At 38.7% G+C, this 19,831-nt stretch overlaps 1 protein-coding gene across 1 annotated transcript in view; it reads right to left on the minus strand.

Moving 5' to 3' along the window:
- Window positions 1-345: 345 nt before the first annotated feature.
- Window positions 346-19,831, minus strand: part of ADGRD1 (adhesion G protein-coupled receptor D1) — a 717,614-nt gene continuing 698,128 nt past the window's right edge. Inside the window, exons 23-26 of the mRNA XM_075854444.1 lie at window positions 7,335-7,461; window positions 5,575-5,616; window positions 2,249-2,341; window positions 346-1,148 (exon numbers count right to left, since the gene is read on the minus strand). Coding sequence (XP_075710559.1) covers window positions 1,053-1,148; window positions 2,249-2,341; window positions 5,575-5,616; window positions 7,335-7,461 — 358 coding nt within the window. The 3' untranslated portion in view covers window positions 346-1,052. The remainder of the gene's footprint in view (window positions 1,149-2,248; window positions 2,342-5,574; window positions 5,617-7,334; window positions 7,462-19,831) is intronic.

Genomic DNA, 19,831 nt, shown 5'->3' on the forward strand with positions numbered 1-19,831 from the left:
CGCTTTTCACTCCGGCTAATTGATGGAGGTCCCAAATGATGGGCACTATTAACTTATAAATATATCATATATGTATATATTAACTTATATAATCTAATAGGGTATTTCACAACCCTTTTAAAGTATCTATGGTGCCCCACAGTACAGTCGTTCGGATGTGCGGTAACAGCGATTATCATGCTGTTCTGTTGTTGAAATCTCTAGTGCATTATGGCAACTTTATTACTACAATTAAAATGAACAAATTGCCAATAAATGAAATTATTACAAATCATCACAATTTACAACAAATGATATACATTTTTGGTCAGTTTAAATGCATTTCAGAATATAATTTTCCTCCAATACAAAGCAAGGCAGCAGTAATCGTCCATTCTTAGATGTATCTGACATATAATTGTTTTGAATCGGAAAACAGCAGATAAGAGGTCTAGTTTTTCAGTAAGATATCCTCTGTCGAGGTGTAAATGTTGGCCGTCCAGGTGCCATCTTAGTCACAGCAATCAAGTACAGAATGAATATATCTATTCAAGTTGCAATATAGCTCAATGTGTTACCTGTCCACCAATACGTGTTCCATAAATAAGACTGATGAAGACGAAAGTCAGCGGTGTGCAGATAAACAATACAACGCTTTCATTATAAAGTCTATAAAAACTGCTTTGTGTGTGAAGAATTTGTCAGGGAGGGCTCTAAATTGTCCTTCACTGTCACACAATAATCCTGCGGTAATTGGTTTAGTAATGCAGTCTCGTGTACAATATAACATTTACTTATTTCTTGATGTTTTGTAGATACTTAGCGGAAGATGGTCTCTAAGGCACTTACTGCCAACAGTGAACAGCATTTTATTTGGAGTTATGTCTTTGTAGTTGTGTGCTTGAAGACAAATTGGTTCCTTTAGGCTAAAACAAGACCATCCCTGTAGTAAAACATGGTGGAAACATCTTAGTATTGTTAAAGAGAAGGCACCTTCAGTTGAATTAGGGGAGACAAACTTATGTACACGAAGGCCTCCAGTAATTTCTTTGATGGCGGTAATACCCTAATAATTAGACGGCAGACAAGTCAATTCTGTTGGCTGAATTGCTGCTTTTGTCCCACGTATTCATCTTGGTTGGAGACGTATTGGCTCGATTCCCATTCAACTGGAAGGCAAAAGCAAAAGTTTGTAGGATTAAAATTTAGCTTTTTAACATTCACTTTCTATCAAGTGTAATAAATAAACAAACAATAAATGATGCGCTATTGATGATAAAAATATAAGGCTGGGTTCACCTCTGCGTTGTGCAGTTCCGTTGTTCTGTTCCATCAGAGGAGCAGAACAAGGGAATAACGGAACCAACGGTTCCGTTGCACAACTTACACTGCCGGTTGCCGATGGAACCCATTGACTTTAACGGGTTCCGTCTGCTTTCCGTCGGGGTGTCTGTGATTTTACCGGACACAATAGCGCAGCATATTGTGCTATTGTCTATGGTAAACCTTGCCGGATCTGCATCGGAGGCCCCAAACAGAGCCTTCGACGCAGATGTAAACAGAGCCTTATCTGTACTGTTTGTAACCTAGTAGATTTCAATTTTAAATGATTTACTAAGCAAAAAAGTAAAATTTAGAAAAAAAAGTTTAAAAAAAATGAAATAAAAAAATCTGCTGATTATAGCATATCACTTGCACTGAGTATTTCTACAATTCTGGACTAATGTAAAGGGCAAGCAGCATAATCCTGCTCCACATTAGTTTTGCTTTTGTTCTCATATTATTAAATATTGTGCTTGTTTTCCAGCTCACAGAAAGTTTTTCTTTGTTCACTCACTTTTCAAAGTCATCGTTGCTGTAAGCATACAAAATATTACAGCTCTCCAATGCTTGAAAAGTCACTTCACTGTGATTTGAATGCTTATGGGTATGTAGAGTACATTCTCTTCTCATCGGATTGCTAGTCCAGATAATAAGTCCAAAAGTATTGTAATATATCTTGTTTCTATTAGGTTTCAATCAAAACGGAAAAAATAGTTTTTCCCAGAATTTCTAATATTTTTTTTTTTTATTGAGTTTATTCTGTAATTATTAAAAAAGGAATTCTATACAATAGGAATTTAAAAGAAACATAATAATATTTTGTATTATTTGAGCCTAATAATTATTTAGAAAATGTGTGTGTTTTTGGAAACATCGAACCCACAAAACAAGACATATCGATTCTGGATAAAAAGTAGGTTTAATGAGATCTAATATTTGTACTTACTACATCAGAGTTGAAAGGCTTTACATTGATGTTGCGAATGGAGCTACTTGTCAGGGACCACACCTTTGTTTTATGCTTGAAAGCTGCTCGCACCTTAAGAAAAATATAAATCAAATCTATATTTCCTGGTGCAATACTACGGCATGTGAATACTATGCAAAGATTTGTTTCCTTTTGGACCATCATATGACTCTTAGGCTAAGTGCATATTATATCTGTGGAATATGTTTGGCACGACGGCTTGCAATGGTGGGCTAAACGTTATTCCCCAGACATATCTACCTGAATGCCTATTTAGATGCACATTTCCTCCATTGACTGCAATTAAAAACAAAAATCAACTTTTTTTTGCATACAGTTGCATTAAAAAGCGATTTCAATAAAGTTGAGACAGCTATTTTAGAAATTTTACTCTTGGCATACATTTGCCTATTATTGTCTAGGGGGCCTTAGACATATACATTAAGAGATTTTTCACGTAGTGTAAACTTATCTTTATTTTGTCAAAAGAACTAAGCACTTGAAACAAATAATTTTAGTTTTTCAATGTAACAATGATAGGATACCAAACAAATCAGGGGGCATAAGTAGCAAAGTGAGTATTTTGTGGTAGTTACTAAGCTGCTTTTGGCACGGTTTTGAAAATCACATAAAAATACAAAAACATATATTCAAAATTTTGTAAAAATTTGCATTGTAATTCCAGCAAAAGCATATAGTCCAACACAGCTATAAGCACATTAGTGAACTTAACCAACTGTATGCAGCATTTTCACTTAACCAACCATATGCCAGCTTAGTTTTTGGGTTGCCGTATTATAGTTTAAATATATGTATCAGATAAAAAATGGAGGAACCCTTCAAATCTTGCTTATTTTATGCCATAATCACAGAGGCAACTCTGCAGAGTATTGCTACAATGTCAGGCTGTTAGGAATATAGCCTTCATAGTCACCAAGAAAGCCAAAGTAATGTATTATCTATAAACCAGCTCACCAAAAAGCAATCAAATAGTTAAAATGACACAAAGCTGAAATAAAAATCCTATCTAATCCTATACAATCCTTAATCACTTGACAAAAACATCTTGGATAGTACTGTAGCGAGTACATACATATATTATATATATATACAGTGAAGGAAATAAGTATTTGATCCCTTGCTGATTTTGTAAGTTTGACCACTGTCAAAGACATGAACAGTCTAGAATTTTTAGGCTAGGTTAATTTTACCAGTGAGAGATAGATTATATAAAAAGAAAAAAAAAGAAAATCACATTGTCAAAATTATATATATTTATTTGCATTGTGCACAGAGAAATAAGTATTTGATCCCCTACCAACCATTAAGAGTTCAGCCTCCTCCAGACCAGTTACACGCTCCAAATCAACTTGGTGCCTGCATTAAAGACAGCTGTCTTACATGGTCACCTGTATAAAAGACTCCTGTCCACAGACTCAATTAATCAGTCTGACTCTAACCTCTACAACATGGGCAAGACCAAAGAGCTTTCTAAGGATGTCAGGGACAAGATCATAGACCTGCACAAGGCTGGAATGGGCTACAAAACCATAAGTAAGACGCTGGGTGAGAAGGAGACAACTGTTGGTGCAATAGTAAGAAAATGGAAGACATACAAAATGACTGTCAATCGACATCGATCTGGGGCTCCATGCAAAATCTCACCTCGTGGGTATCCTTGATCCTGAGGAAGGTGAGAGCTCAGCCGAAAACTACACAGGGGGAAGTTGTTAATGATCTCAAGGCAGTTGGGACCACAGTCACCAAGAAAACCATTGGTAACACATTACGCCGTAATGGATTAAAATCCTGCAGTGCCCGCAAGGTCCCCCTGCTCAAGAAGGCACATGTACAGGCTTGTCTGAAGTTTGCAAATGAACATCTGGATGATTCTGAGAGTGATTGGGAGAAGGTGCTGTGGTCAGATGAGACTAAAATTGAGCTATTTGCCATTAACTCAACTCGCCGTGTTTGGAGGAAGAGAAATGCTGCCTATGACCCAAAGAACACCGTCCCCACTGTCAAGCATGGAGGTGGAAACATTATGTTTTGGGGGTGTTTCTCTGCTAAGGGCACAGGACTACTTCACCGCATCAATGGGAGAATGGATGGAGCCATGTATTGTCAAATCCTGAGTGACAACCTCCTTCCCTCCACCAGGACATTAAAAATGGCTCGTGGCTGGGTCTTCCAGCACGACAATGACCCAAAACATACAGCCAAGGCAACAAAGGAGTGGCTCAAAAAGAAGCACATTAAGGTCATGGAGTGGCCTAGCCAGTCTCCAGACCTTAATCCCATCAAAAACTTATGGAGGGAGCTGAAGATCCGAGTTGCCAAGCGACAGCCTCGAAATCTTAATGATTTACAGATGATCTGCAAAGAGGAGTGGGCCAAAATTCCATCTAACATGTGTGCAAACCTCATCATCAACTACAAAAAACGTCTGACTGCTGTGCTTGCCAACAAGGGTTTTGCCGCCAAGTATTAAGTCTTGTTTGCCAAAGGGATCAAATACTTATTTCTCTGTGCACAATGCAAATAAATATATATAATTTTGACAATGTGATTTTCTGTTTTTTTTTAAATATAATCTATCGCTTACTGGTTAAATTAACCTAGCCTAAAAATTCTAGACTGTTCATGTCTTTGACAGTGGGCAAACTTACAAAATCAGCAAGGGATCAAATACTTATTTCCTTCACTGTATATATATACATATACATATATATATACATATATATATATATATATATATATATATATATATATATATATATATAAAAATCTCATATCTGCATTAATCCAGCAGTGAACTCTTATCTCCCTAGAGAACTCTTCTGATCTATTATCCTGGCATTATAACAAATTGAATATTTATGTAAGTGCTATAAATTTTCTGTAAAGGGAGGAAAGTACTATAAGAAAAGCTTTAGAGAACTATATGTTAAAGAAAGGACAATGTCACATTTTTGGCTAATACTTTCAGACGTTAATGATATGCAAACACATTAAGGCAGCTAGGGGTTAATTTCTAGTGATTTTAGTCTCGGCAAAATGACTGAGGTGTGGAAATGTATGGGCGCCATAAAATGAAGATATAAATCTCACTGCTACTTATGACAGCTGATTTCCTAAGAGTGATGAGGATTTTATAAATTAATGTGACATTGAAAATATTAAAGGCTTTGAATGTCTATTCATTTCCTCACGCAGATGTGACAAGGGCAACATGTGTTTCTTTTTATGATCTATGCATCTAGTACTTAGCTTGCTGTGCATATATATATATATATAAAACTTACCTCTGAATTGAGAAGGCAATGGAATAGAAAGATGAAGAATCCCTAAAACAATGAGATAATTGACACTCATTAAAACAGTTTTGTATACAATATCTGATTGAAAGTTTTTGTTAATACAGACCTTAGGGTAAAACTCCTGACAGTAGGGGTTCTTTATAAATTAAAAAAAATTAAAGCAAAGGAACATATCAGGTGTTGCCCATAGTAACAGTTGCTTCAGTTTTTCGAAGTGCACTACAAAAATGGGAACTGAAGTCTAGTTGGCCACTACGATTTATATTTGGTTGTTATCTATCTCCCCCATTATGTTGTTATCATTCTCTCTATTTTTTTTTAAACAAATGTGTCACTATGATAAACTTATTAAAACAAGGACATCAGAGTGATATGTGTATTAGGGGGTATGATTGCACCCATTAAATCAACCCCCAAAGTGCCTAGAGGGTGGCTGAAAAGAAAGCACTTCTTGGTTCTATGAAGTTGCATGGTTTAAAAAAATCCTTCTCAGCCAATTAGCAGCTCTAAAAAGAATCACGTGATATGCCATGTTACAGCACACAACCAAGTAATACTTTGTTTTCAGCGCCACTGTTTGGCACTTAGGGGGCTATTTTGCAGATGCACGTACACTCACTAGTATATAGTAGCTCTGTTAGGGCATCACACTGATGCCCTAAGAGGTTGTCATACTGCCAGGTTCTCTTTAAAGAAAATGTACCACCTGCACAATACCACAGAATAGAGTGGAATATGGGAAACCGATGTTCTTATTAAAGTGAGTAATGACGGTTTCCAGCAATTTAAAGTTAGCTTAAACACTTTTAACAACTTTATAGTTGTCAAAATCAAATTTAACACCTATCCCAAAAATATTCACCAGAATTGGCAGAACTCTTGTTTTAATCACCAAGACTAAGTTTTTATTAAATGCATATCAAAAAGTTTAAGGATGGCCATACATTCTAGATTGCTGCTCATTCGGCCGGAAGCTATTCCTTCTGACTCCCCCATACACATGCACACTTGAATCGGCCTATCTAATCTCGAACAAAAGGATCGGGCATTTTGAAATTCAACATACCCGACCCTTCTCTTCACCGACGTCTGCTGTCGGGGGAGAGTTGGGACACTGCCTTACCAATTAGATGATTTTTTCGGTCCCGCCGAAATTGGCAGGGTCAGCCGACATACATCTAATGTGCATGACCAGCCTAAATTTTCTTTTATATATTTACATAGTACAGTTAAAAAAAGACACATGTCCATCAAGTTCAACCAAGGGATTCTTTTAATCTTTCCTCATAACTTAGATTTTCCATGCCCCTTATTAGCTTCGTTGCTCTTCATATTGTATGGTTATAAGTGTATGAACACATGATCACATCTATGTGTGCTGGTTGTACATATCATTCCAAAAGTATGTGCATTAAATGATTTAATGAAATTGGAATTCGGTGGACTAGCCTAAATAGTGAAAAACAACAATAAAAAAAGAGGACACCCAAATTAAAGTCTTAGCAGCAATGGATACTTCCATCAAAAACTCTAGAGTTCCTGCTGATATTAGTAATACAGAGAAGAGAGGCAATACTTTGCTAACTGTTCTTTTCTCCCTATCTTGCTCTTGCCCAGAATACTGGGCGGAGAAGAGCAGGAAGGGTCATGTAGCGCACATCAGGAAAGTTGAATCACAGCTCTTGCTACATGCATCATTTTAGCTGACCACCTCCTCAGTTTGATAGTAAACCTACAAACCTTACCTGCAAAGAGTTGAAGATGGCAAACATATATTGAAACACAATTGACTGTTCATTGACAGCGAGGACTCCAAAGATCCAGGAGCTTCCCAGGATCGGCAAGAGCACTGCAACAGCTTTAGCTGTTAATCTGAAAGAAAATACCATAGATAAAAAAAATTGAATATTGATTTCACGATCTTACCCATCAAAAAATTACATCATGTTAAATAAGTTTATTTATTTTTACGTAAAAATATTTTGAAAATTTCAGAAAGGCTCCCAAGACTGCAATGAACTAGATTTTATGGCACTCACAAGAGTGTTTGTCCGCATTATTTATTATGCCAAACACCAGACACAGTCTAAAGAGCCATATCAAATGAGACTGGGGGAAAATAAAACCATAAAACACATCTAGACATTACTAAGAAGATGACAGTGGCACCAAATCAAAACTGTTGTGCAGTCCAAAACATGCCACTGGCGGTATCTGCTTGAATGACTGTGTTCATTCACTTTTGACATTTATGGCCAGAAGGCACCACCAATGTGGGACCAGTATTACATTCTCTTTTAAGATGGCTTATAAAAGAATTCAGAAGTTTTATTATAATTTGCTTTAAACTTTATTTCCACTGCTGAAACCATCAGCAATAGAGGAACCCTCATTTTTGTACATTATATGGTGCCATCTAGTGAACTGATCAGTATCATCAACAGTACATGATTAAACAAACTTTGTTACATAACACCCATGAGTAAAAGTTTAAAAAACAAACTTGTAAGCAACTGCAGTTTTACTAAAACACAAATTACATTTCCGTTGTCAGAACTGTTTTTGGTATCCTGAAGGAATTTGAACATTTATTCGGGCAACCATAAAAAATAAACTCTGTGAACAAGATGGCATAAAACTGCTTAGTGATTTCTACTTCTGCCTTAATGCACAGGAGCCATCATCCTACCCAAACAATATATTTGGTATGAGAATACCCGCTGGCACGACCTCCTAATAAGCTTGTATGCTTGGCCTGGCCCAACAAATATGTTTATTTTCATGAGTGAGACTAGCAGTTGCCAGGCATTTAAAAGGATATAACAGTTTCAGCATATAAAAGTGAATCATTGTATGATGATAACATTTTCTAATATACAACCCACTGAATGGCAGCAAGCAGAGTTCTTAAAATCTGGGAGGAATTAAAATAAACATTTTTATTGGAAAATTACACGTATTATTATAACTTATATAATTGTGGGTTTCCTCACAAACAAATTTTTGGGCAATGTAAAGTTACCTATTTTGTCAATTGAAAATAATTGAATAAAGTGTCGAGTTTCAGAGTTAGAAACATGCCATCTTTCTATCAGTAGTCCTATTGTGTCTCTCTGTTGCCCATGGATATGACCATGAGGCGCTCTTCTATCTAAGGTTGCGCATGTATAAATGGCAACCATGGATTGTCAGTGGCCCGATTCACCCTCTTGAGTGTGCTTTATCAGCGTATGCGCCGTTTCCCTGCCGCAACCCGTCGAAATGCTGCGCATGCACATTACAAAAAATGTGTGGGCACTCGTCAAACTCCTCCTGCCTAATTAGCACTACAAATGTGAGGGACCAATAAAAATTGTGCTTTATACAATATGCAGTAATGCAGAATTGACTAGGAATAATTCACTCCGCTTTATTATGAGAAGCAGGAGCAGTAACATAAAAGTAGAAGTTTGGGTGGTATACATTGGTATAACTTTTTTCACAGTATTGAAAGGCATCCGCAAACAAACATGTGCTGTGCAGTAGCCTTTTTTTTTACAATGGGACTCAGTGAGCATGTTATGAAATTGTATGGCATACAGTGGGCTATAACTTCAGTCCATACATCATGAGATTTTTACAGTGAATATGCACCACAAACTTATCATGAACAGAGTCGGGTCCTGTGAGTGGGAGTTGTAGTGAGAGGCTGAGCTCCAACTGTCAGAATTGTATATGCCCGACAGTCCTAGTTCTCTCATTTCAGAATTTTGCTATCAATACCTACCTGTTCCATGATGTACATATACAAACAGTTCTCATTAAATTACGTTAATGTACGGTATAGTGATGGCTGTCACTTGCGGGTGCTGGCTGTATTATACAGTCATCACACTGCTCTAACTCCAATCCCAGTCGTTTAACCCTTTTGATGTCGCGATCAATGCTGACTGTGGCATCCAAGTAGTAACACAGAGAGACGGTGCTCCGACTGTCATCCCAGCGCCCGACCACAATGATATCACAGGGTGCTGATGGGTTGTCACGGCAGCGGGCAGCCAATGAAGACCTTCAGGCCTGCCATCCTAGTAGACCTATTAGGCCTTGTTACAAAAAAAAAACCTTTTCAATAAAAAAATCTTTACTATGTCAAAAAATCTAAAGAAAAAATAAACGTCGGTACCAGCCTGAACTATAAAATGATCATGTTTTTTAAATATATAAAACAAAAGAAAGTCAATAGGTCGGCACTACTCAGTCCTCACTTTATCCTCGCTGGACTTTTTCGTTTTGTCTGTATGTCTCCGGGGGGATATCCACATACATACATATATATACATATATATATATATATATATATATATATATATATATATATATATATATATATATGTATATATTTACACAATAGAACAAGGGATAGGAGCAGCACTGTGTCAATGATCAAGAAACGGTTGGTGCTAGCTTCAAAAATCAAGGAGTGACGTGCTCCTCATACATGTATCCAAGAAAAGAGTCTGGAAGCAGCACTCAGCAAAAAAATGTGAATTTATTCACCCAACACAGCAACGTTTCACTTCCTCCATGGAAGCATTTTCAAGCGGCTTGAATGCTTCCATGGAGGAAGTGAAACGTTGCTGTGTTGGGTGAGTAAATTCACATTTTTTGCTGAGTGCTGCTTCCAGACTCTTTTCTTGGATATATATATATATATATATATATATATATATATATATATATATATATAACAGGTCACAGTGGTGCTCAGCTGAAGAGAAAGTATCTGGCCAACCATCAATCCAAAGCAAGGCGTAAAAGAAAAAGCGGCAACTCACCAGCCTGCGTAAAAATCTTTTTAATTACTGCTCATAAAATGTCCATAGACAAGGGGTGAGGGAGGATGATCTCGGCGGGCAACAGCCTGTTTAGTGTAACAACACTTCCTCTGGCCCGATCACATGACAACTACATTAACCTGCCCATAAATCACATTTTATAAAATGACAACTGTAAACATGAATCTTCTTTGAACTCTTATGATTAAGGACTAGGATCAACTCAACCTTTAAGCCATTAATGGACTTTTAACCAAGCTGCTAACATTTCAAAAGCATGGTATAATTTAAAAGTTGAAAGATGACCCCAAATTCACCAATATTACGTCTTATAAAGTCCAGATTACCTAACTGAAAACCTAAAGAACATACAAAACTATTGAAAATTATTAACAAGAATCGCAGCTACTCAATGTTGACATTTAATAAATACTTGAAGGCTGGTACCTTGTCATTCTAAGGGAGGTTCTAACAAAGGTTGAAGCAATCCTGTCAACAAGTCTTACAATATTATTTTAGTTTACCCCAAAATTCTTGAAAGAAAACTAAATTAACGACTTTCCCAATCCAGACTGACTTTGTTATACACAGTCGAGTCACATTATTATGACCACTAGTTAATATCCACAGTAACCGCCGTGTGCAGCACGGACAGCAGCTAGACGGGCTGGGAGTGACTCAATAAGGTGCTGGTAGGCTGTCTCAGGTATCTGGAGCCATGCTGACTGCAGTGCATCCCGCATTTGCTGAAGGTTGCGTGGGGGAGGATTCATAGAGTGAACAAGACGATCGAGATGGTCCCACAGATGCTCAATCGGGTTCAAGTCTGGTGAATTAGGGGGCGAAGGAAGTACTTGGAAGTCTTGGTCGTGCTCTTCCATCCACTGTTGGACTTTTCTAGTCGTGTGACATGTCGCATTGTCTTGCTGGAAGATTCCATCTGGACCCAGGGAAGACAAACAGCATGTACGGGTAGATGTGATCTGCAACGATGGATTCATACCCAAATCGGTTTAGAGTGTCTTCCACATGGATAAGTGGGCCCAGAGAGTGCCATGAAAAAATTCCCCAGACCATAATGCTGCTGTCACCAGCTTGTGTTCTTCCAGCAATGGTTGCAGGGTGTTTGTTTCTCTGATGTTTCTCGCCTGACTTGCCAACGTCCATCCATTCGATGAAACAGAAAACGTGACTCATCGGAGAAGGCAACCCTTTGACAATCATCAGTGGTCCAATTCTTATACTGCCGTGCAAATTGAAGCCTTTTTTTCCGATGCAACTTTGTTAGCAGAGGAGCAGTAGGGTTCACTGAACTGTTTTAGACACGTCTGGTAGCCCCCTGGTTGATTTTCACGGTGAGCTGCTCCACTGTAGCGTGTCGTTCGGCCCTCACGCACCTTCGTAGTCGACATTCACCTCTCACATCAATGGCAGGAGGTGCTCCACAGTTTCCATGTCATCTATTCCCAATGGTGCCCTTTGTCCACACTCACGATACACTTTCACCACAGCAGCACGCAAACAGTTCACAAACTGTGTTGTTTGAGAAATACTGCCAACCTTGGCCTGTAAGCCAATAATCATCCCTTTTTGCAACTCTGATAAATTGCCTCTTTTACTAATTGCAACAACGGGTGATATGTGTTCAGACAGCCTATCGCACACCTTATATACCCACCAAGCCAACCCACGACACATCACTTCCTCTATGGGCTACGCCCTGCCGACTTCAAAAGTATGAGGTGGTCATAATAATGTGACTCGACTGTGTATACAGCTGGCCTACAAAAGCGCAGTATAGTCTGCAGCCTTCAATTGGAGGAAAGTCATGGTTCCAGACTATAATTTTACTTTCAGGCAAGCTTCTTGTATACCACACGGCCATGTAGCATGGAAAATCCTGTGCTGAGAACACCTAGTATTCATTAAAAAAAATATCTCATATTCTGACAAAGGTGAAGGTCTGAGAAATCTGAATTTTTATTATAATATAAAATCCATTGTATTCTGCAGTACACTAAAAAATACACACGATTCCCATGATATTTTCCCCAGAGGATGATGACTCCATTCGAACGCTGAGATTAACTCTGTGTCTCGTGATCTTTCTCTAGGAAGCACAACTTCATACTACAGAAATAAACACAATTCCATTGACAGGCATAGAAAAACTTAAGAAAGAAGTTCTTGTAATATGCTTATCTCCCTTTAAGGCTTTAAAGAAAGCAACCAATTGCAGCAGAGACTTCCAGCATCCTCATGCCTGTTGCTATATTTCTCTCAGGAAGAGTCAGCATATTAGCACAAGAGAAAAATGGCCTGAGCTATTTATTAAGACATTCATTTTTTCCTTGCATCAGCTTCCATTATTCACTCTATGATCAAAGCAGAGGGAAAGTAAATAAAACAAGAAAAGAAACATCACCGTATTACTAAAGGAGAAAGTTTATAATGCCATAAAGCAAGCAGCACTGCTAAGTCAATACTTCCCGTTTTTTCTATTTTCCAATTTCTGTCTCCCCAGACAATCTGTCAGTCCCATGAAGCTAGAAAAGATTGAACGCACTCGAGGAAATTAGCCCTGGCTGCCATTACTCTATGAAAGTAAATTGTATTACTACTCAAAACAATGGCATAATTCACATTGGAGATTTGATGATGATATTGGTAAGTTAGATGCACACGATACGTCTGACCTCAAATGAACAACATCTGGGAGTTTTTCACCAGACACACAAAAAGATGTTCAGTGAGGATTCTTCCATGGATCTACCACGTGCCCTAATATCAAGGAGAACATACAACTTACACCAGTCATAAAATGCCCCTCTCCTGAACCTGGGTCCTTTGCCTGCTTTTTTCCAAAACATCTTACTGAATCTGCAGTCAGTCACACTGTAATGGTTGCATCTGGTGTGGCAGTCTTTCTACATGACCCTTTATGAACTGTGGGGAAGTAATATAAGTACTGATCATTGTATTCCAATACAAGTGTGGACTATACTGTCTTATAGGGTAAATTCTCTCTATAGTTCTTAAAACAGTTCATTATCTCAACCATACATATAATATACTCTATGATATAGCCAATTACGACTCTAACACCGATCTATGACCTGATGGAGATATTCATTTACAGTTTTTGATAATATGAAATCTACTGTGTAATCTTATTGGATGAACATTTTTAGTGATTAACTACATTGAGGCTCATTGCGTTAGGAAGGAACGTTATTTATGAGTTATTACCAAATCAGTGATAGTAAAGTTGTATTATTTCTTTATTTATTGCTTTTATTTATCAGTTAACTATTTAATGTTTCAATATTAAAATGTGGATGATTATTGATTATATACATTTTTATTTATGGGTCATCAGAGCAGCTTAAGCACCAGGGTATATTCTTAAACAAAAGGATATAAAATTAAAGAAGTTTGCTGTAACGGCAGCGGTCACGGACCGCCGACTCTCCTTACATCCCGATGGCCGCGACCGCAGACCTCTATCATCTTGCCATCATCTCCCTCCCAGGAAACACCAGCTCTGTTGTTTCCTCTAGGGTGCGCGCGCTTTCGTCCCCGTACTTAAAGCTCCAGTGTCCGCACATGCATCTAATTACCCAATTATCCCCAGATCCCCCTGGACTATAAAAAGGGCTCTGCCCTTCCAATCCTTGCCTGAGCGTTGTTGTTGTATTCCTATGTTAGTCTTAGCAAATGGTCCCTTAGTTGTATCCTGTTCCCAGTGTTCCCGTATCCTGTATCGCGTGCTGTGTTTGTTCCTGTGCCTTATCTAGTGTTGGGGTAGTGTTGTGTCATCTACCATGCCTGCTGTCATATACCACATCTGGTATCATCCGCCACGTCTGCTGTTGTCTGCCACGCCTGCTGTCATATACCACGTCTGGTATCATCCGCCACATCTGGCGTCATTTTCCACATCAAGTTCCATCCGTGCCAAAGCCTCTGCTACTGTCTGGACTCTTACAGTTAACTCTTGTGCTAAGGACTTCATAGACTTTATAGACTGTTGTTTGGCCAGCTGCTACTCCGCTAAGGCTGTGAGGGCCTAGTGGGTCCACAAACCCCAAGATCGTGACATTTGCCAATGATTCCCGCCAAACTGTGTACTAACAATTGGTTGGGGGATCAGTTAGTTTTTTCACAAGGGTAATATGTATATTGGGTAACTTTGTTCTTTAAAATTCAGTAATAATTCTAAACTATAATATGGGTTTAACCAGTTTCCAATGGTCTCCTTTTGTTTAAAGTTTGACAACTATACAATAAGGGGCATCTTTTTCAGTATTGTATTCTAATGATGTGAGAGTCACTGTGCCACTGTACTATATGATCAAGTGGATATTTGGCATTTCCTTAAAGCAAAAAAGAGGTGGTTCAGATCACCATGCATCATGGTAAAGAGACCCTTAAAAGTTTCTAAAACCCCACTTATAATTCTAAACTGCAGGTTGTACATTTTGAATTCATATAATTGTAATGGGACCACTGGTCTTATCAGGTATCAAAACAATCAGTACAAATCAAATCCCAGTCTTGTGAAAAATATACTATATTGGATATTGACATAAATGGGGAATTAAATAATTACAACCTATTTCAATGCATTTTTAAAGCTATCACAGCACTTTTTCCTCGGGAACATAGAGTAGCTTGGAAGGCTGGTGAGTGCATCGAGATTACACTTTTGTCCTGTGGCCAAATATAATGACTCGTCTTCCTGAAGCATCCTGACTTGTCACATTCTTGGCTCTTCATTGTTAATGGACAGATATAAAGATGGCTGACTCAGCCTCTGCCAGGACACAAATAAGTCTGACTTACCATTCCTTTCCAAATGTCACCGTGTTACTGTACATAGTCTATAAATCTAGCGTGCTCACAAAGCAGCCTTCTATCCTCCCCCACACACACTGCCAGCACTGTCTGATTATTTGGGATTATTACTGACATTTCATGAGCAAGAATGAAACGAACGTGAAAAAATCAACACAGCTCAAAATCCTCATTATGCCATGTATTGTAACTCACAGGAGCTGTATAAAGTTACAGCTCCAAAAGGTGTTTCTATTCAGTGATTATATCATTTACAGTACTCCGTATTCAGCCTAAGGTTATACATAAATTCAAGAACAGATGAAGGCCTGTATATTAAAATACAACCTTTGTGAAAGGTTCGATGATTAATGTAGTGTAGAATAAAACCCCACACATTCATCACATTGCAAAAGCCAACTAACCCCACAAAGCTTACCCTGCTCATGTAATTCCAAAACTAATGTTTGAAAATAATTCATTATTGAATTGTGTATGTTCTGTCAAGTTACCATAACACTTGTCAGAATTGAACAAATACATCTTGGACAGGTAAGTTATTATTAGAAAAACAGGAAGGTAATGTACACAATTATGAACACAATAGTCCACCAAAGATATTATAAACCACAAGTGGATATTATTTGTTAATCTGCTGGACCACCTGGGATATTATTAAACCACTAGACCAACAGGGATATTATTTATTTAGCCACTGGATTTTTAGGGATGATAAACATAATAATAATAATAATAATACTACTAATAATAATAATAATAATAATAATAGTACCATTTCTTAATATAATGGTAACATATTTTGAAACACTATACACTCAGAGAGCAATAAAAAAAAGTTTTAAGGACCCCTGTTGTTTAAGGAACACCCATAGCAAACGTTTTGCACTGTATTATGCCTAGTGCCGAGCCTGTTTCTCTCCTTTCAATCTCTGTGTCATGCACCTGCCCCTTCAGGCCCTGCACTAGGCATAACACTATGTAGTCGTTTGGACTAGAGTGTCACTTTAATCCAGTAAATATTAAACCTCTGAGATTTATACAAAACCTCCAGAGTAGCAGAAGAGGATGCAAAGCACTGCAGAAGAGTTCTCCAGCTACTGCACCCAAGGATTGGACCTTGCTGTAGCTAGTAGGGGCGTCGCTAGCAGCGGGCCTTCAGGGCCCAAGCCCCAGATCTTTGGCCCAGTGCCCCGGATCCCCGGCGACTGGCACATTCGGATCTCAATTGCAACCAGGTCGCAGCAATTGCGACCAGGCCGCGGCCGCCCACACCGCATATATAAAATTTACTATAATAACTGGGGCCTATGTAATAATATACGGAGTCGAAGAGGAAGGTAAGTGTAACATTACGGTTTGCTGGGGTCCCGTATCTAAGCCTGCCTTGTGGTAGGCTTTGATACAGGGTCTAACAGACAGTATCACACATGGACCCTGTATATAAGTCTACCACACGTTAAGCTTAGATACAGGGCCCCAGCAGACAGTAATCTTATACAGTATAGGAATACTGTCTGCTGAGGTCCTGTATCAAAGCCTACCTTGTGGTAGGCTTAGATTCAGGGTATAACAGACCATGTCACACATGAACCCTGTATCTAAGCCTACCACATGTGTTACTAATGGGGTTCTTTTGTGTTTGTGTTGGTGTTTTTTTACAGGTTCGGTCGTTGGAATACGTTGGATTTGAGGACTACTTTGATGAAGGCTTTTTTTATTTTCAAGAAAATGGTTAATGAGGGTGGTGTGGGGGTTTTTTATGTCAATAAAATATTTTTTTATCTATGTCTTTTTTATTTTCTTGTAAGCTTTATTACTACCGTTTTAGTAATGACCGCTGGCTGATTGACACTGTCCATTACTAAGGCGGGGCTTAGTGTTAGCTGGTGCAGAGGCTAACACTAAGCCCTATTATTACCCCGGTACCCACCACCACCACCAGGGGTACTGGGAAGAGCCGGGTACGATCCAGTAGCCGACCATCTGTAGTGATGGTTAGGCACTGGGGCGGCCGCAGGCTGGGAAAGGCCAAAAACAGTGGCCCTTCCCACCCCAGTAATGTTAGGCTGCTGCTGCTGTGCTGTCTCTGGCTGGTTATGAAAATTGGGGGGGAACCCACATAGGTTTTTTTATTAATTAATTTTTTTAATAAATAATTGGAAAAAACAACATGGCCCCCCACCCCATTTTTCAGAACCAGCTAGATACAAAACAGCAGCAGGCTAGCATTACCAGGGTGGGATGGGCCACTGTTTTAGGCCTTTCCCAGCCTAATAATACCCCACGGCCACCGCATTGCCCGTCCATACCTACAGATGATCGGGTACTGGATCGTACCCAGCTCTTCCCGGCACCTTTGGTGGCGTTGGGTACCGGGGTAATAATGGTGGTTAGTGTTAGCCTCTGCACCAGCTAACACTTAGCCTCGCCTTAGTAATGGACGCTGTCAATCAGCCAGCAGCTATTAATAAGGCAGTAGTAATAAAGGACATAAAAAAAATATTTTATTAAAATAACAAAAAAACACACAGCCCTCATTAACCATTTTTTTTTAGAATAAAAAAAGGCGTCATTGAAGTAGTCCCCAAAAACACAAACACCCAAAAAAATTAGTAACACATAAAAAAGCAAAACAATTATTATACTTACCTTTCCTGTGTCCAGTGTTGGAGCCACAATGTCAGCGAGCTGGGCCCTATAACTAATCCTATCATGTGTGATACTGTCTGCTGAGCCACTGTATTTAATCCCATCATGTGTGATACTGTCTGCTGAGCCACTGTATCTAATCCTATCCATAGATACAAAAATAGAATCCAGCAGCACAGGCTTAAATGAAAAGGGGGTGCAAACCTTAGGAAACTGACCACTGTCCCTCTAGACAAAAAGCAGTAAATATGCAGCACTCACAAAGGCTTATGGTGAAAATCGCTTGAGAAAGGCTCAGGTTGTGTGAGCCGAAACATCGCACTTTTGGGGTCAATAAAGCACCCACTTTTTTCACCATAAGCCTTTGTGAGTTCTGGCTATTTACTGCTTTTAATCCTATCCATAGCCATAGGGTCAGAGTGCTACAGATATGCTGTCTCATATATATATATATATATATATATATATATATATATATATATATATATACATATACATATACATATACATATATACACACATATACATACACACACACAAAAATTTTAGGGAAGTTGGACATATGTTGGTACAAGGATACTTACTGCTGGGGCCCTGTATCTAAGTCGATCATGTGTGATACTGTCTGCTGGGGCCATATATCTAAGCCTATCATGTATGATACTGTCTGCTGAGACAAGGTGGAAATGTGGAACTACCTACAGGGGACTGCATGGCACGGTCGAAAAGGGGGATGTATGGCAGGGGCATTGTGTGGGAAACTCTCTACAGGTGTCTTTGATTAGAGCCCCAAGACATAATTTTGCTTGGGGACCCAAAAATGCCAAATTTGCCACTGAGGTTTAGTACAAGGATACTTACTGCTGGGGCCCTGTATCTAAGGCTACATTCACACGAGCGTGACAGATTTATGCGCGCAAAAAATGCACGTAAATCTGTCAGTGTGCGTTGTGTTTTGAATCAGTGTGCTTTGTGTGTGGCATGTGTTTTTCACGCACTTGATGTCGTCTGGGTGCTGTCCGTGGTTTTCAAGCACCCATTGACTTCAATAGGCAAATAGGTGCGTGAAATACATTAATATAGGACATGCAGTGAGCTTCACCGAACGGACACTCGCTGGGTGAAAACTCACACATGTGTGAATAGCCCCATTGAAATCAACGGGTCCGTGAGCTGTGCGTTATTTAAACGCACAGCCCACGGACGAGATTCACGCTCGTCTGAATGAGCCCTAAGTCTATCATGTGTGATACTGTCTGCTGGGGCCATGTATCTAAGCCTATCATGTATGATATTGTATGCTAAGACAATGCATCCAATTCTATCCAGCGGTGTAGCTATAGGAGCCTTAGACTTAATATGCTATCTCCGATATATATGTAAAAAAAAAAATATATATATATATATATATATACACTACCGTTCAAAAGTTTAGGGTCACTTAGAAATTTCCTTATTTTTGAAAGAAAAGCACAGTTTTTTTCAATGAAGATAACATTAAATTAATCAGAAATACACTCTATACATTGTTAATGTGCTAAATGAGTATTCTAGCTGCAAACGTCTGGTTTTTAATGCAATATCTACATAGGTGTATAGAGGCCCATTTCCAGCAACCATCACTCCAGTGTTCTAATGGTACATTGTGTTTGCTAACTGTGTTAGAAGGCTAATGGATGATTAGAAAACACTTGAAAACCCTTGTGCAATTATGGTAGCACCGCTGTAAACAGTTTTGCTGTTTAGAGGAGCTCTAAAACTGACCTTCCTTTGAGCTAGTTGAGAATCTGGAGCATTACATTTGTGGGTTCGATTAAACTCTCCAAATGGCTAGAAAACGAGAGCTTTCATGTGAAACTCGACAGTCTATTCTTGTTCTTAGAAATGAAGGCTATTCCATGCGAGAAATTGCCAAGAAACTG

This window comes from Rhinoderma darwinii, chromosome 1 (assembly GCF_050947455.1).
Source record: "Rhinoderma darwinii isolate aRhiDar2 chromosome 1, aRhiDar2.hap1, whole genome shotgun sequence".
Classification (NCBI taxonomy): Eukaryota; Metazoa; Chordata; class Amphibia; order Anura; family Rhinodermatidae; genus Rhinoderma; species Rhinoderma darwinii.